This window comes from Callospermophilus lateralis, chromosome 4, assembly GCF_048772815.1.
Source record: "Callospermophilus lateralis isolate mCalLat2 chromosome 4, mCalLat2.hap1, whole genome shotgun sequence".
In the NCBI taxonomy this organism is placed as follows: domain Eukaryota; kingdom Metazoa; phylum Chordata; class Mammalia; order Rodentia; family Sciuridae; genus Callospermophilus; species Callospermophilus lateralis.
This window is the reverse complement of record NC_135308.1, coordinates 14,181,131-14,205,030: the sequence shown is the minus strand read 5'-3', so window position 1 is coordinate 14,205,030 and position 23,900 is coordinate 14,181,131. Positions and strand designations below refer to the sequence as shown.

The 23,900-nt window shown below is 56.3% G+C and overlaps 1 protein-coding gene across 1 annotated transcript in view; it reads right to left on the bottom strand.

Moving 5' to 3' along the window:
* The window catches only part of Gfra2 (GDNF family receptor alpha 2), an 84,685-nt gene extending 61,545 nt beyond the window's left edge, over positions 1-23,140 (bottom strand). The window contains exons 1-3 of the mRNA XM_076852320.1: positions 22,406-23,140; positions 17,100-17,414; positions 11,474-11,557 (exon numbers count right to left, since the gene is read on the bottom strand). Coding sequence (XP_076708435.1) covers positions 11,474-11,557; positions 17,100-17,414; positions 22,406-22,445 — 439 coding nt within the window. The 5' untranslated portion in view covers positions 22,446-23,140. The remainder of the gene's footprint in view (positions 1-11,473; positions 11,558-17,099; positions 17,415-22,405) is intronic.
* Between the last annotated feature and the right edge of the window lie 760 nt (positions 23,141-23,900).

Genomic DNA, 23,900 nt, shown 5'->3' with positions numbered 1-23,900 from the left:
CTCATGACGCTTAGATTTTTTTTAAAAAAAATCGAAAGAAAAAAAAACTCAACATATCTTAAAACACAGTCACAAAGTCCATCTGCAAAAACCTTCCAAAGACACGAAACCCATTCAGTATGAATTTCTAAAAACTTTTTTAAATAATTCCAAGAAGTGGAGTTGAGTAAATCGATGCATTTGGCAAAATTAGCAACTAATCATTTAACACACTAATGACAGAGAGGGCCACTGGGGAGCTCCTGCATAGCTGACCTCCAAGCCCATAAGGTAAGAGAGCGTCCCTTCTCCTCCCCTCTTCTGTGCCATCTGTCTTGATGCGAAGGTCCTGCCACCAGTCCACTGCCCCACTCCCCTGTGGGGCTATCCCTACCAACCCACCATTCCTGTGGGGAGCAGTCTCACACCTGGCTCACCCTACCCTTGCTCCCACCCACCATGGCCTTCCTGCTCATCTGTCTCCCACTTCTGGTGATGTCTTCCTAGCCCTGGCTCCTCAGGGCTGTGGTGGTCATGTCCTTGGCCTTCATAACATCCAGACCAAACATCTCAACCTCAGACCACCATCTCCTTACTGCCCGGATCCCTCTCTGGAACTCCTACTCCAGCAATTCCTCAACCTCTCCCAGACCCTGACCTACTGACCCAGCACTTGTTCTCCCTCAACCATCCCATACCCCGTCCTTACGCCCTCCTCCCCCAGCCCAGACTTCCTGGCCTCCAGGAAAACACCCTGACCTCCAACAACCCTGGGGAAGCCTAACCACCCTTTGAGCAGCTGACTGTCACCCGGAAACACACACAAACAGGATGAATGGTGTCATCTTAAATCCTTGCCCTCAAGCCTCAAATGCTTTAAAATGACCATTTATACTTCTCCTGTCTCAGTCTCCCTAGACTGTCTCTCCCACCCCAATTACACTGCCTTAGTATCTGCAGGCTGCTATAACAAAACACCACAGATAGGGTGGCTTGTAAATAACAGAAGTTTACTTCTTACTTCTTTTTCAGCCTCCAGAACTACAGATTCTGTGTCCGATGAGAGCTCAATTTCTGGCTCATGGTCAGTCCTCTTTTCTGCGCCCTCTATAAGCTCTCTGGGCCTCTTTCATAAGGGCACTAATCCCATTCATGGGAGCTCTGCCATCATGACCTGATCAGCTTCCAAATATTCCATCTCCTAATGCCCTCACATCAAGGGTTAGGATTTCAAAATATGAATTTGGGGGCAACACTAACATTCAGATCACAGAAGTTGCCGTAGACAGAAGAGCCATGGAGAAATCCCCTCACCTTCCCACCAAGCATCAACTAAACCATCTCACATATGGTCCAGAAAGAGGAGCTGATGCTCCACGCCAGGTGCGGCTGAATGGCCAAGTACCAGAAGCTTGGGTCATGCCTTCTCTCTGTCATTAGGGGGTGAAGTCTGCCCTGCCTCTTGTACTCCAGTGCACCACGTGGACCATCCCCCTCCACTGTTCAAGGACATCCCTCCTAACGCCACTCCTCCCCTCTTATGCCCTTCAATTTCTCCCCCTCTCACGGACCATTCCCAATAGCACAGAATTGTGCCGCCATTACTGCCCACCACAAAACAGAGCAAAACCAAAACCAAGACCACTCCCCCTAGACCACTGACCCCCAGCTCCTACTTGGCTGCTCTCATGCTTATTAAAGCTTGAAAGGGCATCTCTGGTTGCTCTTGTAACCTGCTCACCTCACGTTCTCCCCTGCAAACTCCCCAGACTGACCTTTCACCCCGCCCTCCTCAAGGACGAGGTCCCCAGACCACCACAGCCCCACGTGCCGAGTCAGATGGCAGCTCCTCCAAGCTTCTCCTACTTGGCACCGGGCGTGGACGGTCACTTCCTTTTCCTTGGAACTCGTGCCTGTCTCAGCTTCCCAGATGTTCCCCTCTCACCCTCATCTTAGCCTTCTTCTTGGAAAGCCCCAGCCTCCCTCTGCTCTCTGGCTAGACACTGTCCCTCAGTGACCTCGTGCTTCCAAGCCTTAAAATGCCATCTATATGCTAATGACTCTCTGCATATCAACCCTGACCTTGGCATTTCCAGGTGGAGGTCTATTTGACATCTCAACCCGAACATGGCCTAAACCAAACTCTTGATTTCTACCTGCTCCACCCCGACTCTGTCCCTCCCCTCATCTTCTCCCTCCTAGTAAGTGGCCGCACCATTGTTGTTCGAGCCAGAAATCAGAGGTATCCATCGTTCCAGCTCAGCATCCTCTCAGCTCTGCTTCCAGAACATATCCCCAGTCCACACATTCTCTCCATCTCTTCCCTGACCACCCCTCACCTGGACCCCACAATGATGGCCTCTTAAATGGGGTTTTCGGTCCTCCCTGTGATCCATTCTCCCATAGCACAAGAGTATCTTCCAAAGGCATGCTGGGCTGCCCAAATGTCTAGAATCTCCCAGTGGTTTCTGATCACTCTTAAAATCCAAATTCCTGCCTTGACCTGCAGCAGCTCAGTGGTCCAGCCCCACCTACCTCAACGTCCACCTCCAATGCTGCTCCCTGAACCCGCCCCCCCATGGCCCCCTCATCTCCCACCTCCATGCACGGGTCCCCACCTGGGGTCTTTCCCTACCTGTTCAAGCTCAGCCACTCCCCTGATCTTCCCAGGGCTGGACCGTCTGGTGCATCAGAGTTTGCATTCCCAGGCCTCTCATCCCGTCACCTAGTTTCATCTCTGCTTGGTGTCCCTCACTATCTCACAACTGCTTTGGGAATCTGTCCACTGGCTCATGTTCTATTCTGTCTCCAGCTCATAGAACACTGGCCCCATAAGAACAACAGACCCCTTTGTTTTGGTCACCCATATGTCCTCAGCACCTGGAATAGGGCATGGCCACCAAGGATGCTTGGTGGCTGGAGATGAGTTCTCACACTCAGTCCTCCTGCAGGGAGGGCACCAAGCCCCCGGAGTTCCCGGACACAGCCTCTAGACAAGGACGCCCCACACTGCACATACAAAGTCAAGTGTGCTCACTATTTCTGTGAATCAGGCTGCAATGGCCTTCTATCCTCTGACACTCCTCAGTATCCATGCCTGGACCACTCCTCCCAGAACTATCCAAGGATACAAGAAGAGGGACTAGGGGAACGAACATGGTAGGGGACCAGTTGTTTCGCTGCGGGGTGACAATGAAGATTCTTTTCCAACCAGGGGGGCAAATGGCTTGTCCCTCTGTCTTTCCACTCAGGCCTTCCCCTTTCTTTCTTCTCTTCCTTTCCTTTTATGGGAAGGGAAAGAACGGCAGACAGAGGCCACTGCCCAAAACCTACAGTCACTCACACACACGTCACATGCACACACACGCTGACACACACCATCCCACACACAAACCATCACACTTCCACAAACCATCTCACACACACACCACCCCGCCAGCACGCTGACACACAGGCTCCACGTACACTCACACCTATAGGACACACACACATGCCCCCCATACCACTATGCACACACACCTCCCACACACACTCCACCTAGTGCACACACCTATGCACACACACCATCCACACATCGCCCACTACACACTACCCTCTACACACATGCACACTTTCACGCTGAGCCCTCTCCTGGCTGTGGTCCCTTCTCTGCACACCCCTGGGGTTAGGAGTGTGCGGACAGAGGCCTCCCATCCTGTGCTTCGGGCAGGACTCACGAGAGGGAGGGCAGTGAGCAGTGAGCCGGGAGCGTGCTCAGGAGCACAGAATCCTGCCGGCCCAGGAGCTGGGGAGACAGCCAGCACAGCCAGGAAGCGCTGGCCAGCACCCGGCCGGACCCCATCACACACACAGGGGGAAGCCACAGGGGGCAACCCGGAGGATGCTACTGAAGGGAACCAGAAAATCCCCTCACCCCAAAATCTCACCCCACTCCTTGCACCTGGAATTCTACCATGAGAAAGGCTCTCTTTGGGGTTAAACCTGTTCTCCAGGGGTCCTACAACATCACAATTTCTTCCTTGGACACAAGGCAACTCAAGATGAAGTCATCACAGTGCTCACACTGGGCTGTGAGCAGACCCTGCTATCCACGGACAGGAGCCCAGGTCCTGCTTTTAAGGGGAGAGAAAGAACAGAAATGGAAGAGGGGAGGTGGAGAGCTGCTCAGCTCCTCGGCTCCCGGGGCGGGGGGGGGGAGGGGGGGCTGACTCCCTCCCCATCACCATCAGGGTGGCCACAGCCACTGGTCACCTGGCCCCAGTCCCCTCAGACAGCCCATAGCCCCTCCCTGCCTGCCTCCCTCTGGCCAGTGGAGGAGTCCTCCCCAAAAGGGGAGGTGCAGGAGGTGACCGAGCTGCAGCTAAAGCCCAATTGTGGCTGCCACTCAGAGTGTCTGACAGCTGTTAGGAGAAGAAAGTGATTTTGAAATTTAAATAACACACTTCTGCCTTCGGCTCAGGGAACAACCTGAGGATAAGCAGTTTATCGCCTGAGCCACCGTGAAGGGGGACAGGGGGACAGGAGAAGGGCTGTCTGCTCCTCCAGCTCCTCCTGCTTCCCGCTTGGCTGCCTCACAAGGGCCTCTGACAGGCACAGCCAGCCTCCTGGACGTTGAAGCCCACTCTCTCCCACCCTCGGCACAGTCCTGGGGTGGGCGGGGAGACGTGCAAAGGCAAAGCCGGGGCCCCTGCCTCAGTGGGGCCAGGGGCTCCGAGGGCAGGCCAAGGAGAGCGAGGGGCTTCCCTAAGCATCCAGGAGCCAAGCCGGGTCCAAGCCTCTCCCCAGCTCCAGCAGGCCACTGAGTAGCTTTCCCAGGACACTGACTCTTGAGTCCAAGGGCACGTCCCTCCCTGCTCCAAGGCAGCCCAGCCCCTCCCTGGGCCCAAGCCCCTCACCCAAGCACTCCTCTTGAGCTCTGACAGGAATAAGTCCTGGGAAGGAGGAACCCCTGAGATGCCACCCCCCTAGCCTGCCACAAGAGTCACTATTCACTGTCCCCTGAGCTCACCAGGCTCAGAAGACTGGGGTCCCCTCATCACCCCAAGCTCAGCCAGGCCTCCCAGCCGTGATGCCACCTAGAACATGCTCTCCAGCTCCCACTTCCTCCTCTCCCCCAGCGCTGCTGGCTGCCACCTGCCCTGCCCTCTTATGGTGTCACCTGGTCTACACCACGCGGACAATAAACCACCTACAGAGCATCCCGATGTGGGTCTGATGCTTCACAGCAATGGCCGGCACCATCTCCAGAACACTCCATGGGAATTAAACAAGGCACTCCTCCCAGCCCCAATGGCCTCCTGCAGGAGCACTTCCTGCACCCCAGCAGAGTCTACCATGCTCCGGAGCACACACGCACCTCACAGCGGCTAGGACTTCACAGCTACATCTTCCTATGAAGGTCAAACACTCCCACGAAGCCATTCGCTCCCTCCAGTCCCCAGACGGTGACCCCAATTACCACCATCTAGGGAACTTCTAGGCACGGGTACCGTGTGCATAGCTGCCCCTAGGTCACTCCCTGTCCCTGCTGGGCAGCTGAACTGCTGCATTTCACAGGAGGAGAATGAGGTTCAGTGACGCTGAGGTCACACAGTCAGGACGGCAAGGCCAGGATTCAAGACAAGGACTAGCTGGCCTCAAAGTCCACAACCCATCCGCAGCTCCAGGACCCTCTGTGCACATGAAGTGAGGCCACTGGGGGTGCCCTTGAAGGGGACATCAGGACCCCAGCCCCTTCCGCCTTCAAAGGACAGTGTGGGACACCCAGGAGATAGAGAGAAGACTGCACACCCCAGACAGAGCCGCACCACAGCCACACACATGCCACAGCACCCAGGAGTGAACACCAGGAGGGAGGCCACCAAACCATGGGGCAGGACAGAGGGTGGTGCTCACTTCTTAGAGGACCATATGCAAGTCTCCTTGGCAAGGGCAGGACTGAGGCACTAGCTCCCTCCTCTCCTGAACCCCCCAAAAAAGAGATCACTGGAACCTCCAATAAGAACGTCCCCGCCCTCCCTTGACTCCATCCAAGCAACATGGTCCAGCTCAGGTTTGCTGGCCAGTCAAGGTAGACCTTGCCCCGTCTTCCAGCTCAATCTACAAAAGGCCACCAAGCTCAAGCCTCGCACTAGCCTCTGTCCACACCCAGTCACAACAAGGTTGTCCCTGCCTAAGATTCCCCCAGACTTTGGAGTCCTACTGTCCTCTAAAAATCACCCAGTCATCTCCACCAAGAACTAACCTGAAGTGAAAGTCAGCGTACGTCACCAAGAAGCTTGCAGCCATTTCCCAAATGCCAAGTTCCAGGCCAGCCCTGCTACCATCTGCCACTGGCTTGGGAGGAATCATTCCATGATAATGTTTAAGTAGCTAACAGACCTTTCCTGCCAATGCCCAGCACTGGGTCAAGCATTTACCTGCATTATCTCATTTAATCCTCACCTAAACCCTCAAAGACAGGTGTTTCTGCACCCCTGTGCAGAGAAAAGTGGGACACAGAGGTGAATCACTTACCTAAGGTATGCACCAAGCAACCGGGTATTGAACCTGACCTACATCTGTCCTGTCTCTCTGGGCCTCAGTTTACCACCAGGTGAAGGGTTGGGCCTACCTGATCCCTCATTCCCTTCCAACCACAGAAAGCAATCAAAAAGGTGCTCCATCAGTGAGCTCCACGCCTGTGCCTTGAGCAAGGTTGGGATCAGATGCCGAGGCGCTGGACGCCCCCAGCCTGGCACCCCTCAGAGGTCCACACCCCCTGCTGGCTCCAGGTGACCTTTGCAGGACTTCTCCCAGGGTGACCTCCTCTGCCTGAGGATCTCTTACTTTTTCTCCGCCTTGTTCCCCCTTCTCCTGCCTCCCCAGCTATATGCAAAGGGTCAGTCACAGGGTCAGCCTGAGGACAGGAGGGTCACTCGACTTCAGCATCAACCCCTCCAGTCCCTCCAGAGGAACTCCCACCTCCACAGCACCCGTGCGGCTGAGAGCACAACCACCGTGGAGCCCAGTTCAGATTCCAACACACAGCGGGCTCGTTGCCGGCATCCGTTCTCAGCGAGCGCCCACTACCAGCCCTGTCCCTAGGGAGGGGCACACGCCCATCACACAATGTAGGCAGCCCTGGTGAGAAAGGCCACAGCAAGGCCCAAGAGCACATGCCCTGCCACAGTATGGATCTTAAATGTCCTCCAAAGGCTCAAAGGTTGAAGGCTTGGTCACCAGCCTGTGGCACTATTAGGAAGCTGTGGAACCTTCAGGAGATGGAAACTCGTGGAAGGAAGGGAGGCCACTGAGGGTGTGCCCTTGGAGGGGACCCCAGCCCCTTCCTCTTTTTTTGCTACCCAGCCACCATGGGGTGGGCACGTCTGATCTACCACACAACTCCACCGTGACACTCTGCCTCACCACAAGCCCAAAAGCAAGGGGGCCAGGAGATCATGAACCAAAACCTCTGGGAGCCAAAATGAACTTTTCCTCCACACAAGTTGTTTATCTCAGGTATTTTGTCACAGCAACAGAAAGCTGACTAACATACCCCTAAGTGGCCAAGCCAGGGTTCACACCCAGGACTGTCTAGCTCCTGTTCCCATGTACCAGGTGCCACATTTAATGCTCTAGATCATGTTCTCAAGGGCAGCAAGAAACAAGACAAACCTCATTTCTTGTCCATGAAATCTCCCTTTCCATGTTTAAGTTGAGGGCAGGACATGAGTTTGCTTCCAACATCACTGTCACTGTGAGTCAGGACACAGCCAGACTGTCCTTCCTGACCTTGGCCTCAGGACTAGCTAACCCATGGCTGAACCCAGGGCCTGCCAGGTGGGCATTAGGCAGAGAGGAGGGGCAGGCCCTGGGTGTCTGGAAGCAAAGGGCATTGCAGGAATCCTGGCAGTTCCTTGCCAAAAGAATCCCAGTAGGACTTTCCAAGAATCCCCAAAGAGAAAGAAGGTGAGAGATGAAGAAGGACCTACTCCAGGAGGCCCCCAAACATGGCCCCAAATTGAAGATAGGAGAAGATGAAGAGATACAGGCAACTGGGCCCCAGAGAGACAACAGCCTCCATCCCTGGTGTCCAGCTGCGGGTAACAGAGCCCAGAGGAGACCACAGACTCCACCTTGCGTCCCGCAACCTCTCCACACAGAGACAGTAGTGGGCAGTACTCAGTCAACTACAGGCAGGAGCAGCTTCCTGATGGGTCCCCTGCAATCCCACAGGTGTAGCTTCACACACCCAAAGCAGCAGTACAAGGTCTTAGGTTACCCAGGCAAGCCCCCCGTCTGTGTGTTCCATGTCCAGATGCTGATCTCTCGGCCCAGAGGGAACCAGACAGGGGCCGTGAGGGCCGGAGCTCTGAGCTGGTCTGCATACCCAACCACTCTACCATTTTCTTTATGCCCTCATGGGACAAAGTGTGGAAAGCACTGCTCTAAGCTCAGGTCTCCATCACCGGAAAGGAAACGTGAGGTCTAGAGCCAGGAAGTGACGTGCCCAAGGCTGCCCAGGTGAGGTGGGGCAGAGACTGAGCTGCAATCCAGCCTCCTGGCTCCCGATCCCCCCTTCTCTGTGCTCCCCACAATGGGCTGCTTAGTTTCCCGGTGGCAGGGCCTCCCCTCCCAGCTGTGCCCAAGTCTCCCCACACAGAGCCACCCACAGACGCAACTCTAGGGCTGCTATGGGTCCCGTAGAATCAACAGGGGCAGAGAGCAGGGATCATCACCGTTCCCAAAACCCCGGGCCTCGTGGTGGGGAGTGGTCCCAGAGCACAGAGACCCAGAGCTTGTGGGGCCGTTATCTCTGGGCAACAAGTGCCAGGAAGCTGAGTCCGGGAGTGCACATCCCTCGTTTGTCCTGGCAGCACCCTCATCCAAGAGTGTCACCCTCACTCCAGGAAGACTCCCTTTGCCAGGAAGACACTGCAGTGTTGAGTCGGGAAGCCGCAGGGGCCGGGGTGAGGCTGAGGACCTCGAGCTGCTGTACTCTGGGAGCCAAAGTTGTTTACTTACAGGAGTAAACCCAATGGCACCTGCCCACACCTGAGCACCAGGTAAGGGGAACCTGGGAGCCTTTGGGGCAACCAGGGTGTCCCCACCACAGCATATATATGCCAACAATCCCCAAAGGACCAACCCAAGGTGGAATTACTATTCAAGGCTAATCAGGAGACTCAGAATGTCACTCAGAAGGACCTCCGTCCGTCCATCACGTTGTCCATGTGGGATGAGCAAGACAGCACAGAGCTATCACAGTACCCACAGGCAGACCAAGATGGCAGCTGGTGCTGGGACCCTGCTGGGGGTCTACGATGGTGGGAGTCAAGGGCAGGGCGCTCCATGTAACTGACCAGCTTTGAGGTCTCCGTTCCACTCCCTGCCACGTCCCAGCACTGCCAAGGCCCACTCTCTGGCTACTCTAGTTTGAATTTCAAATGTCACCAAAGGCCCATGTGTAGAAGGCTGGGTCCCAAGCTTGACACTAGTGGGAGGCAGTGGAAACTTTTAGGAGGGACCTCTTCAGGTCTTTAGGGCCCTGGGGTTATGCCCTGGGAGGAGACTGTGGGAATCCAGGCACTTCCTCGATTTTACCTCCTGTCACAAAGTGAGTAGCTTTGTTCTGCCACATACTCCTGCCATGATATGCCACCACAGGCTCAACGCAACAGGGCTAACCAACCATGGAATGAAAACTCTCAGGCAAAGTAGACCTTTTCTCTTTATAAGCTGATTATCTCAGGTATTCGATACAGCAATGGAGAGCTGACTAACATAGAGGCCAGTGCCTCATTTCTCACATGGGTCCAGAGTTTCTCCCACCAAGGACATGCATACCTTCCCCATCTCTATCGTTCTCAGTGACCAGGCATTCTCAATGGGAGAAGCTGTCACCTCAAGGGAGCAAGGTTTGTTCTTGGGTAGACAAAAAAAAAAAAAAAAAAAAGGAGATATTATACTGGTTTGTGGTCATCCAAAACTCAATCTTCTGTGACAAAACTCTAGCTAGGGAGAATCAGCTTTTCTCCTTAGGGAAGTCATATGTGGGAAGGGGGTTGAGAAACATTATCCTAGAAAGTTCTTCATTTGAAGGGTTTAGGATCCCAGTGGACAGTCCTCTGCTCACAGTGTGGAGCAGTAACTGGTCCCCACCCCACCTCGGGACATTTGCAGTGTCTGGAGATGTTTCGGTCACCACAACTTGAGGATATTACGGTATTGAGTGAGTAGAGACCAGGGAAGATGCTAGGCATCCAGCACACAGGACAGAAGTCAGGCCAAAGTGTTGACTGTGCTACTGTCGAGAACCCTGGTTTAGAGAGCCAAGAACCTCAGAAGACTTCAAAGACAGCTACAGAAGCGCCTGTGAGACCTGAGGCCTGCAGCTCCCAGAGACCCTCGGAAACCCCTGAGAACAAGCCCTGCGCTGGCCATCCAAGCACAGTGGCTCTTGGAAGAGGCACCTCCCCCAAAAGCAGCTCCAAAAGGGAAGTCCCCTCTCAGGGCCTGAGCAGGGCAGGCTGCCCTGGGCCCAGGTGTTCACGAGGCCAAGAAGGAAACATGAAGCTCATCCGCCTCTGGGCCTGGGCCTGGGATGCAAAGCTAGACCCAACATGGGATCTCACTCCCCAGGGCAGCATGGGGTGGGGGACAGCCCAGGGCCACAGATGCCTCAGGGAGGGAAGACCCAGAACAGACCAGAGAACAGTAACCTCAGTAATATGGGTGAGCCTCCCTTAACTGAAATGCGTAGCGCCAGGAGAGCTTTGGCTTTCAGATCCTTGTTTGGATTCTGGAATATCTGCATCTATGTAATGAGATGTCTTGGGGATGGGACCCACACACAAAATTCACTTTCGTTTCATACGTATCTACACACACAGCCTGAGAGTAACTGTGTGCACTGTTTGTAGCGCGCTTGTACTTTGAGACCCAGCCCAAGAGGACAGGTGTGGAGTTTTCCACAGTGGTATCATGTCAGTCCTCAAGAAACTTTGGATTAGGGAGCATTTCAGATTTGGGATTTGGGATTTGGGGATTAAGGATGCTTAACTTGTACCAACCTAACAGCTCCTAAATGCTCACACAAGCCCTGCAGCACGTGAGCACTTTCCAATCCTCACTCACTCAGACGTCAACCCGGTCCAACCAGGTAGGGAGACTGAGGAGACTGAGGCACAGAGATGTTTAGCAACCTGACCAAGGAGAAGAGCTCCAAAGCAGAAAATTGGAGTGAAGGAACCAAGGCGCAACAGGTGACAAAATAGGAGAGTGACATCAGGATTCAGATTCAAGACCTGCCCATGGCAGCCACCATGCTAGGCAAGATCCTCAAATCTCCCCTCCAGACCACCAGCGAGGGAGGTGAGCCTTCTTTACGGACCAGGAATCCAGATTCAGGGACAGTAAGGGACATGCTGATGAGGAGCACAGCCAGGGAAGCCCAAGACTCCTACATCCAGGCCCAGAGCTCCAGGGCCACCTCCCAGCAAGGGCCACTTACCTGAGAAGATTGAAGCAAGCCTGAAGATGTCCGAGAGGCGGGAGGTCACTGGCTCGTAGGGTGAGGCTTCGTAGAACTCCTCACCTGGAAGAGAGAACAGCATCAGACCCAGGGGCTCCTGTCCACTGCACTTCCGGTGCCTAAACTCTGTCCAAGGACATTCCACCTGAGGGCTAGTGGAACTGGGGAGACCGGCAGCCTCCCTGAGTGAAAAGGGCCATGCAGGCCAGTTACAAATGAAGCCTTCAACGTGTCAGTGGGCACATTATTTCTCTCCAAGGGTGGACCCTCCCCCAGAGCAGCCAGCACTGCCCGGCACTTCTCTCCTGTGATCTCCCCTCACAGCCAGCCCTCTCTGAAGGACTTCCAAATGCACTGGAAAAAAGGACAAAGGAAGTCAGACAATGATCCCCAGAAGGCCAAGCACAAATCATAAAATCTGAAGCCAATGGTTCAGTACCACTTCCTCATTTCACAAGAGAGGGTTCTGGGGTGGCCCAGAGAGGCAAAACCAACTGCCTGAGGTCACACAGCTTCTTGTGGCAGAGCTACAACTAGAATCCAGTCTCTTAGCCCTCACTGTGGTTCTGCCCACGTCACTCAGGAGGACAGAATTTCCTCTTTGCTTCCCCTGAGGTCATCAGAAGCATCTGGCTGGAGGGGCTGAAGGTTGTTGGGTGGGAGGCCTGACTCCCTGCTCCTGTCAGCTTGATTCCCCCTCCCCGCCACCACCTGCCACCTGCTCAGACCTTTCCTCAGGCTTCAGGGTGCAGAGAGCTCAGGAGGAAGACATGCCAGGAGATAAATGGCACCGGGCTGCCCCGGAGACCCCACCACCTCACCGGGAATCCTGCAGCCTCTGCCAGTGCCTCTCAGGAGAGCAAATACCCTCGGGAAGCCTGGGCAGGGAGGAGAAATCGATGCACACTCATTCAGACCGTGCGTGCGGTGAGGGGCAGCAGGTAGGGGCAGCCCACAGCTCACACACTGGCCTCCCACCCACCTGGTCCAGTGCCACAGGCAGGCACCCCCTGCCCATGGAGAGCCCAGGTGGGGCAGCATCCAGGGGCCACCTACAGGGAGGCATACCCACCCAGAAGAGGGGCCTGGGAATGGTCCTATAGGAGGAGGCCACTCTGAGGCCAGGACTGGAGGTGCAGCTAGCCACTGCCAAGCCCCCAGGCTCCCAGGAGAGGGCACAGGGCCAGCACAAGGAGGAAGCACCACCACACCACACCCTGCTCCACCCCACCCACCCCCGCAGTGGGTTTCCCTCTGGAATCACTGCCTGACCCTATCCAGTCAGCTTGCTCTTCATGGACCCTGTCCAGTCCCTGCCCACTGGGCTTTCAGCCTATCAGCAGCCTGCATGATCTCCATGTCCTCCCCCACCCAGGGAACTCCCAGTGGAGGAGCCGGCAGCCATGGTTGTGCACTGAGGCGAACAAGAGAAGAGCTCAGGAGTCCCTTTTATAATTAAAGTCACTGTGCCTCCCACCTTCACTCACTCCCTCCTCTTCACTACTCTGTGAGCTAGGCACTATTGTCCCCTCTATTGCACTGACAAGGAACAAGGGACACAGGCATCCAGCAACTTGCCCAAGGTTGCTAATGCCATGCAGCTGGTAAGCAGCAGATCCAGGCTTCAAACCCAGGTAGGTGGCTCCAGAAGCCAAGGGCATCACCACCATGCACACAGCCTCCAAAATGACAGTGTTACTGAGACTAGTGGCTCTTAACTAGCACTGATGGTGCACTCTCTGTATCTGGGGACGGGTCAACCAGCTGCCTTGACTAAAGGGCATCCCTGAGAGAAACGGCCTCCCCCAGGTCCAGTTTGGAGGGCCATCTTCTTCAAGTCCATTCATTTAAGTCGCCTGTGCCCACAGCAGAATGCACCAGTGGGAAATTCCAGGCCTGGGCCACGGATGTCAGATCCTGGGAACAGACACACGGAAGAGCCCTCTGCTCTTCACGATCAAAGGATCCGACACCTTGGATCTCAGTATCGCCTTTGGAAAAGGCAAGAACCTGGTTTCAAACTCCCACGCCACCAACAGGGACAGCCCCACTGTGTAAATACTGGAGGTGGTAATGACAGAGAGGCAAGAGTCAGCAGGCCATGCCATTTCCCCCAGGGCAGTGGGAAAAGACCTGGAGAAGGGCCAGGGACCCTGGGTCCAAACCTGGGTTCCACCACCACCTCACTGTGGCTGCCAATCAAGGGGTGGCCCAAGCCATGTCCAGGTCCTCTGCAGTTCAGACTCTGGGAGCTCTGAGGCCATCCCTTCAGAGGCCACATGCCTGCCTCCGCCTACTCCCCTTCCTCCACTGCCACCGCCAGCTGTCCCCACAGGCTGAGGGCCTTGGCCAGGTACCAGTTCAGCCCAGGTAGAGGGAAAAGGCAGAGCAAAGGCCTGTGTGCTCCACCCATCCACACGGCCCAGAAGCCCGGAATCCACTGGAATCAGAAGGGAATACAACCTACACACACACCTCCCCTCTCTCTAGAGAGTCTTGCCCTCCCCTCAGCCCAGGCCCATGCAAGCAGGCAACTAAGTATTCCTAAGGAGCAGAGAGGAGGTTCTTCCCCAGGGAGACCCCTCTACCCCAGCTGGGAACAGCTGACTCTCAGGTAGATTCTGTCACTCACAGGGACATGTGAATGACATCTTCAAAGGCCTCTTGGCTTCCCCTGTCAACCCCGCCCAGAATGATATCTAGCCCAGAGACCCAAAAGGAGGTGGCACCCCCTGGGGAGAGGAGGCAGGCTTCTGAGGAAGGGGACAAGTTGGAGGTGCTTTCCTGGATGAGTCCAAAGGAAAATCTCTCAGGCTGGACACAGTCAACACAGGAGCCACAGCTCCTGCAGGGCCACCATCCTCTGAGGCACACACTAGGTACTTGACAGATGGTCATTGAGTAAATGAACAAAATCACTACCCTCCAAGGTCCAGAACCAGAGACGGCCACCTGCAGTGAGATATTCTCAGGTCTAAAAGGTCCTGAAGACCCCCACAGCAGCACAAAGCGCAGTGCGCCAGCATCGCGCTCACCGCTCTCACGAAACAAGAAATGCCTCATTCTCCAGGCTCCAAAAGCACCGGCCTCCCAAAGCCTGTGAAGGCGTTGAAGTCCAAGAGAGCCACTGAGACAAGTAGGGCCATTTGTGCTAAAAGCACCAGGAGGTCCCCGTGCTCTTCCGGCAGCAGTGCTTCCGTCCCCTCCTCTGTCCACTCTGAGATCCCAGCACGTCCACCCAACCAGCTGCCCGCTGTCCTCTAGGTTGAAAGTGAAGGCTGCCAGCAAGAAAACAAGAAGCAAAGCCACTCTACTGTTCCAGAACCAGGAGTCTTCCTTCCATAGTCGGGCTCTGGGTAAACAGTTCCTTGTCTTGTGCACACAGGGGACGTGCCATAGGTCAGCAGTCCCTCTTTGCTTCCTGTAGTTCCAGGGATCGAGGTTGCTAGGGAGAAGTGGCTGCTGATGCATGAGGAATTATTCTGCTGTTAATGACAGTGATAGTAAGCATAGCTGTGTGCACTTCCTATTCCAGTGTTCAGAGCACACCTGAGCCCTCCTAGAGGCCACTCAGGGATCCCTTTTTCTCCAGCCACCACACCTGAACCCGGAATCCTCCTTCTCTTCCTGCACCCAGAGGGAGCTCCTTCCAGAGCTAAGGTTAATTCCTGGCCCTAGGCCGACCCCCTGCACCCTTCAGGGAGACCCTCCTGTCTCCACAACTACAGTCTTACCCAAAATTTAAATTCCACCCTCTCCCATCTTTAAAATGTATGTACTCGTATACATACACATACACAGGGACATGGGTATAAATACACCAAAAATCTGAAAAAAGTTGTCCACCCCTGTTCCCATCCATGAGCTAACCAGGCTCCTGCCTGTAGCATCCACCTAAGAAGCCTACCCCAAGGGTGGCAGAGACAATGCACCCACCTGACCGAAAGTATGTGCCACTGTTGACAGTCCTTCCTTCTGACAGTGAGCCCTGCCTGCTTTCCCACTGGTCCTCTGACTTCTCCCCTGAGGCCTTCTCAATTGCCCTTGAAGCGTTCCCTTCTTCGAAGGTCAGTGGGCCAATGGCCTCAGGACTCTGCCACTGCCCTCCTCCCACCATGCTTGCCCCTACTCCCTGGGTTCCAGTGAGTGCAGGAGGCTGACGCTCACTCCCAAGTCCCTCTCCAGCCCCACTGCCTCTGCACTCCAGATCTGCCTGTGTGGGGGAGGGCCAACGAGAGAGACACGTGCCCCAAATAAACTCACCACCCCCACCGCCCGCCTCTCACTCAAGTCCTGTGCTTCTGAGGAGCCCATCACCCACCCAGATGCCCAAGACAGGAAACCAGGTGCCCTCCCTGAGTCCTCTTCCCTCCCTGTTGATTCTACCTTCTGAGAAGCTCTGCCTCCCTCTTCCCCTTTCTTGCCGCTGTGGCGCTCCCCTCACATTATTCCTGGCCTGTGTCTCCTATGGCTCCTGAACAGCCCTCACCAAACCTTTGGTGACTCTCCTCACCAAAACCACAGAAGCACAGACCTGGTCATCCAGCGGTCTTCCTCCAAACCTGGTGGGGTCCCCTGCTGCCCCAGATCTATCAGACCTCGTGCTCCCTGCCCCTCCTTCTCCCCACCCTCCCCATGCCCCCCTCTACCTTGTCCCATCACGTCAGTTCTGCCTGGGGTGCAGACTCTCCTCCGGGTCCTGCCCATGCGGCTGCCTCCACCCACCCACCCCACTCCTCCTACACCCTGCCCCTTTGTAACCCTGACGCACTCTTCAGTCTCCGCTTGGAGGGTGCCTCTCCCAGGAGGCCCTTTAGATTTTGTAATAGGGTGAGATGCCCTCCAAGGTGCCTCCACTGCACCCTGTGACTTCCCGACACAGAAGCCCCCCACCCCTGACCAGGAGCTCGGTGAAGGCGGAGGCCACACCAGCTCTCTCCATGATTCCCACCCCCAGCAGGCAGTAACTCTCCAGTGTTCTCCAGTGTCCCATATACTGCTGAATCAATAAATTAAATTCCAGTCAAACCCGCGCCCGAAAATACATGCAGCTTCCTCACATTCAAGTATGGAGCAAATAAAGGGTGTCACTGAGGGGGTGCTCTCAGGTTCTGCCTCCAGCAGTCTTGCCAAGGGGTGCAGGGCCTGCTGCCCACACCTGCCTGGAGACCTGGAGAAGGTGTGTAAGTGGCCATGAGGTCCAGAAGCCCCATGAAAGCCAACCTCCTGGGAGCAAGGCTCTGGGCCTAGCAGCAGGGGAGGTGACTAGGAAGTGGCAGGCCAGCAACATGTGACTCACCGTGCCCCTCTCCTGGCTGTCACTTCTTCATCTTGGCACCTCTCGCCTCAACTTCTCACTAAAAAAGGGGCCACTGCACACTGTCCTTGCTTGAGTCCCCCGTCCTGCCCTTCCTCTGTCCCTCCAGCTCCCCGTTCTCTTCCACCTCCTCCTCCACTGGCACCCTTGCCCTCCTAAGTGGGGTGCCTACTTCCTCTGAGGTCTCCGCTCTACTGGTGGGCAGACATAAGGTGGGCCCACTGGTCCTTCACCAAGCCTCGGAGCCCCTGGCCCACCACACGCCCTCCCTGGGGCCCAGGGCCTCACCTTCGGTCAGCCCCAGGTGGATGCTCCAGTAGATCTGCAGGCACTGCAGCTCCTTCTTCATGCCGCGCTTGCAACGGCAGTCGTAGAGCGGGCTCTCCTGCAAGACCTCCAGGGCCGCCTGGCACTCCCGGTTGGCCAGCATGGTGTTGCGGTCCCGGCCGGCCAGGCACTGCCGCAGCGTGCGGTAGCGGGAGCTGCAGTTGGATTCCGCTGCACACAGCTCATTGGCCCGGACACAGTCCACTGGGGGGCGCCAGCCGTGGAGCTCGGGGCCCTGCAGGGAGGAAGGGCTGGCCAAAGAGCGGAGGGTCTCGTCTGGTTGGTGGGGAGGGAAGACAAGCATGAATGAAGGCCACCACAATCTCTGACTCGACATGCAGGCCTGGACTTGGGCCCTCCTGGGGACCGCTGGCCCATCTACACCAAAGCACACCAAGGCCAACTCAGCGGAACAGCCCTCCTCAGACCCAAGGGTTTCAGGCCATCATTCTCCCTGGCTCCAGGATGGGCACTGTGTTCGTCCTCAGCACAGGCCCAGGGCCTGGGAGCCAGGCTCAGGACCAAAGGCAGTCCAAGACGCCACAGGTCCAGAAAGACTGTCACCACCTGGCCTTTCTGGGGTGCAGAGGAATTTCACCTGAACTTCACCCAGGACCCCTACAAACTTCTAGCCACAGGCCCATCCAAGCACTGTGCTAAACCTGGAAAGTACCAGAAAGTCATGACTCTCAGAACCTCTCGGGGCCTTATCCACACTCTGTGGTTCAGCACGCCCATCTTACTCTAGGGAAACTGAGGCCCAAGAAGCGAGACGCCAACTCCAGATCACACACAGAGGTAGGAACGGCCCCTCTGATACTAGTCTCCTCACTCTGAGTTGCTAGACTTGGTGAGAAGCAAGAATAGACCAGCCTAACCCTGTGGTGGAGGCTGTCCAAGGAAGAGCACCCCCTTTGGACCCAGCGCCCCAAAGCTTCCAGTCCAACTTCCAACCAGACGGAGGTCTGAAAACCTCCCTGCCACTATCAATATCCACCCAGCCCCTCCGAAAGAACAGGCTAGGTGAGCCAAGGAGCAACCCATCCCTCCGCTCCCCGGCCCCGCACCTGCCTCTCCCCCCTCCATCTCTGCTTCTCTCGCTCTCTGCCTCCTCACAGCCTCATCACCTTCTCTCTTGGAGTACCTGGCTTTCTCTCACCTCCTTCTCTCTCTCTTGCCTTTCTTTCCTCTCCTCCCCTCATTCCCCTGAAGCCCTCTCCACTTTTTTTTTTTTGTCTTCCTTTCAAAAACCAAATAATAAATCGATTGAAAAAAGGATGGAACTTCCCTCCTTCAGGCCCTGACTGGCAGATTGAGCCTGGCTTCTCCAAAACTGAACCACCGCCCATCAGTCCACCCTCTGTCCCTATCCCCAGTGCCCTCATATGGGAGGAAACTGGGGAAGAAGATTTAGAGGTAACAGGCAGGGAGAGGCTGGCCTGTCCCTCTCAAAGCCAAGCTTCCAAAATGGTTCCCCCCATTTGTGGACATCTTCCCACCTCCCTGTCCTTGCTAAGCCCCTAACTCCAGACTCTGCCCCAGAAAAGCCCTGTACCATGGTCAGAGCCACCACTGCTTTTTCCAAGGCCCAAAGAATAATTTTGGAGGCTTCTCCACTCCTTTCCACCCCAAAATATAATAAAATCCTGGGTCATTACCCACCCCCCTCCTCAGAATACCGCAGAATCCCCCATCCCTGCCCAAAGCAGCCACTCTCCCAGCCTTCCCCCTAGGAGGCCCTGCTCAGGGGGGAGCTATTGCAGGGGGACAGCGACACCTAGAGGCAGATCACTGCACAGCAAGCCTGTCACTCCCCGAGCCAAGAGGGAAAAGGAATCACTCCCAGAGGACCAGGATCAGGAGGCCTACCCCATAAGGAGACAGTGGAGGAGAGGAACAGGGGCAGGCAGGGCTGCAGAAGGCCTCAGGGACCCGAGCAAAAGATGCTTCCTTCTCACACTGACCACACCTCAGCCCCAGAAACGGAAGAGCTGTGGCCACACTGAGACAAGAACCTAACAGAAGCCAGTGCAGAGTGGGAGGTACAGCAGCGGGATCGGCCCAGGCACCAGCTGGAGACGTGTCCTCCACACCAGCTGAGGTGGCATCTTTCCTTCTCAGCTTCAGCAGATTCCTACATCCTGGAGCGGGACCCGGGTGCCTCTAGGCCACCAGGAGCAGCTGAGCCAACCCCACCACCACCACCTGCACCTGCTGCCCCCTCCTGGCCTGGGATCTCCACTGACTTTTCCCCAGTGTTCCAGTGGGTGGTTCATCTTTCACCTGACTACACCGCCCCAGGGGTGCTAAGAAAGGGGCGTCCTGGTATCCTCAGCCTTCAGTCAGCTCAGAATCCTCAGCAAGCTTAAAAATCAGTATATTAGTCTCAGGAACTGGGACACTAAGAACACGCACCCCACCTGTCCTGCATGTGGGGCCACAAGCCACAGTGAATGGTCTCTACACACTCCTAGGGAGGTTCCCATTCCAAAAGCAAGGGCTTTCCCCACTCTACCAACTGGCCCCTGGGATGGGGCAGGGGCACATTCTGCAAAGGACTGATCCTTTCACCAACTGTCCCTTATTCTTCACGACCCCCAGAACCAACCAAGCCCAGCCAGAGAAGGGAATTGGGGTCACCCAGAACCTTCCACCAGGAATCTTAGGAGAAGAAAGGGCAGAGGTATCCTGGGGATGTCTCTAAACCCTAGATGGGGGAAAGTGGGATCCATCAAGAGACATGTGGAGCAGCTTCCAGAAACATGGGGGGATCAAGAGACCACACAACTGACCTCCTAAATTCAGTGTCCCCCAAAAGAGCCAGATATGTGCTGAATGCCACTCAGGAGTGAGCCTCTGGCCACCCCTCCCCAACCACTCTCCTTATCACACTGTCTCCCTCTACACCAGCACAGGAGGTCAGCATGGCTGGGCAAAAAAGGCCTCTCTCTCCACCACAGGCCTCTGCCCCAGACCTCACACAGATCCTTGGGAAGGATCCCAGGGCCCTTGCTCCAGGAGCACCCTTCACCACATCCTCAGCCTAAACTGCCTACTAAGTCAAGTTTCTGAAAACCCTCTGCCCTGAGCACAATTTCCAACCAATCCCCAGCTACAGTCTTCTTGCCAAGAAAAGGACCCTAAGGCTAAAGTGTCCTTACCACCAACCCAGCCATCCTTTTGGGAGCCCCTCAATATCCTGAGGCTACTCAGCTAAGCCCTCAGCCCAGCTTTGGAAGAGGACTCCTCAAGGGTTAGAAAACTGAAGGGCTGTGACCCAGGGAGATGGTGACCACCTTCTCCCCTCCTGGTCTTGAACCCTCCCCCTCAGTGCCTAGGTTGCAGACACCTGCTGGGCACCTCTGCCTATAAACCACACACACCTTCACACACACACACACCCACTGTGAGCAGGATCCCTAATGCCACTTCTGGGAAGGAGATGAGAGCTGACTCTTCAGCTTCCTCAGCTGGGGACACACGTAGGGGTTTGGGCCTGGAGAGGGTTGCTCTCCTCCACCACCAGCCCTCAGAAGGTGCCCACACCTGGGAGCTCTGTGGCCTGGGGGTGCACAGCTCAGCAGCAGGCAATCTGGCTGTTTTGACCAAAATACAATTTTCTTTTCTTCTTCGCCCTGATCATTCCAAGCCCCAGAAAGCTGTGTTTTCAAACCAGCCATGGGAGAAAAGGTCAGGTTTTATAACAGTCCCTTCAGAATGAGAGTCCACTTCCAAAGGATTGCCAGGAAGGGCTGCAGGATGGCAATGGGCCCGAGCACCTTCCCCGCTTCCTTGCTCTGCCCCTCCCACCCCAGGAAGTCACCACAGGCTTAGGGAGGCAGACAGTGAGGGCCACACCCCAGGGCAGTGCCAGGTCCCCTGGGGAACTCCTAACTTGACCCAGCCAACATTACTCCCATTGACTCCAAAGCCCAATCCCAATTTATAAGGCACTTCTTGGGCCTCACACATCTCTCTGTAACCAGCATCTACCTTCCGATCTGGGCCTTCCCAGAGCCCTCGTGCTGGAGGGAAAGGGCACACCCATGACCCCACCAAGGCAGCCTGGCTCACACTCCCACACAGCAGGCAGCGTGACACACTGAGGCCGAAATGTGCCCCTATGTCCACACTCACTCTCTCTCTTCTCTCCTCTCTCTCTCTCTCTCTCTCACTCTCTCTCTCTCTCTCTCACACACACACACACACACACACACACACCAGGCTCTCTATGGAGCACACATCCCTGACGGCAGCCCTGCCTGGGACTCCTGATGAGCACTTGGCCTTGCAAACACCTTCTTTTCCTCCACTGCATCCAGAAATGGCCGTCCTTAGACCAGTTACCCCAGCAGCTGAGATTTCACATGGCATAAAAGGGGCAGAGATGTGGGAAAGAAACTGCTGGGATTGGGGTGGGGATCACAGGCAGTCTATCCTCCTGTCCTGGAGGGATGGGGCTTACAAAATAAACAGTGGTCTTGGTTCAGATGCCTTTTCTTCCCTCCCCCACATCCCCACCCCTTACCTCCTTCATCTGAAGAAGCAAACTTTGGCCTCCTCCCTCCCTCCCCCTCTCCCCAGCCACTGGGCCCTGAGCCCCAGAGGTGCAGCAGGGGAGGTCTTAGGGCTCTCACTATCCTCTGCTCCCACCCACCCTTCTGACTGGGTTCTGGGTAAAGGATAAGGAGAAACTCGCAAAGTGTTTCAGGGCTGAGGAGGTAGGGTGCATTTGCAGAGCTTGATTGGCAGGTGGGGAGTGACTGCCAGGGCTCCCCATAGAAGTCCAACTGGGAGCTCCAGCAGAAACCCTGACCCTCCACTCCGGGAGCAGATCTGGAAAAGGGAAACTGGCATTTCTGTCTCTTTCTCTCAGCCACCAGCCTCTCCTCTCCCTGCTCTCTTCCAGATCAAGAGTTGGAATTATTTTTTTTCTTAAGTTGCTGCAATTTGAACCCATTATTGTGAGGGAAATGAGTGCCATCACGGCATGCAAGAGTGTGTGTGTGGATGGGGATGGTTTGGATGTTCTAAGTCTCCTTCCCAATCCCCCCGTGCAGTCAGCGGTGGCTGGGGTCCCTCCGCCCGCGTCCACGCCGCCCAGCCTGCCGGTTCGCTGGTGCCCAGGCCGGGCTGGCCCCGCGGCGCGCTCTCTCCGCCAGTCTCCCGCGGCGCCCCGCTCGCCCGCCCCCCTCCCCGGCTTCTCTCCGGCGCCGGAACGCGCGGCCCCGCGCAGCCCCCCAGGCTCGCCGCCCGCAGGTACTCACCTAAAAAGAAGAAGAGGCAGAAGGCGTTTGCCAAGATCATGTTAAATAAATCCCACAGTTTTTTTTTTTTTTTTTTTTTTGGTCTTTCTCCCTTGGGTGGAAAAAAAAAAACAAAAATGAAATAAAATAACAATAATACTAGCCAAGCAGTGATAATCAGCCCCAAATCCAATGCGGAGATCCCAGCTAGTCCGCCCGATGAGGATCCAGAGTCTTGCGATTCTCGCCTCTGGCTGGAGGGGGTGGGGTGGGAGGCGGGCGGTGGGCTGCCTCTTGACGCCCCCTTTGCCCACCGAAATCAAACACACACGTAGCAATGAGTCTGGCCGCTTTATAAGCCAACAGCCCGGTCCTGAGGTCAGCCCTCCCCTCCGCTCGTCCGGGAAGGCGCGAGTCCCCGCGGGTCCAATTCCCCTGCGCTTCCCAAGAGGGGACTGGAGAGGTGGGGGCGAGGCGATTCGCGAGTGGAGGGCTGGAAGGAAGCGGCGAGGGAGGGAGTCAGAATAAATGCAAATAGGAAAGAAATCCACCGACGGGTGTGAGTGCCCAGGAACGATCCAGTCGGAGCTTCGAGGACCGAAGAGCCGAGTCGCTTCTTTCGCACCAAGACGAAGAAAAGATTCAAAAAAATCTTCTCCCGCTACCCCTTTCTCGGCTCACTTTTTTTCTAATGGAATTCCAGTGGCCGTGTGTCTCTGCGTGCGTGTGTCTTTCCTTTCCCTCCCTCTCTTCTCCTCTCCCTCGCTCTCGCTCTTTGCTCTCGCTCTCTCCAGCTCTCCCTCGCTCTCCTCTCTCCCTCCCTTCTCCCTCTCTCCCTGCTCCTCCCTCCGCCCGCCCCCTCCCCCTTCGCGGCTCCCTCGCCGCGGCTCTCGCGCCCGCGCCCCTCTCCTCCGCCCGGGGCTCGGCGCTTGGGCTCCCAGGCGGCTGGCGGCGCTGGGCGCGGGAGCGCGGCGGAGCAGCGACACTCTGCAGCGGCGGCGGCAACACGGCGGTGGCGGTGGCGCCGAGGAACGCTGGCCGAGGGGAGACCTCCGCCGCTGTCTCCCTTTGCTCAGCCGCCCGCCCTTCCCCGGACTGACCTGCTGCCTTGGCCGGAAACTGGCCGGCTCCCTGGGCGACAGCTCCTGCTCAAACCCACCGAAGCTCCAAGCCCTCCTCCTCTACCCGCAGAGCCCCCTCCCGCCGCGGGCGGGCTCGCCCTCCAACCCCCACTGCCACTTCCACTGTCCCCGGACCCTCGGCCGCCGGGTCGCGGAGGCCTGTGGAGGCTGAGCGAAGTGGGAGGGCGCGGGTCCGGGGCGCCGAGCCATCCCGGAGGCCTGGGGGCAGGGCGCCGGAAAAAACCCGGCCAAGCGGTCTGGGTCGGGAAGGGGGCTCCTCCCTCCGCGGGCTGATGTGTCCCTCTATGCGGGCAGCCGAAGCGGAGCGTCTACCAGGTGGTGCAAAGGAACAGAAGGACGCCCTCCGGCGCCAGCGCCCCAAGCCGGGGAGCCCC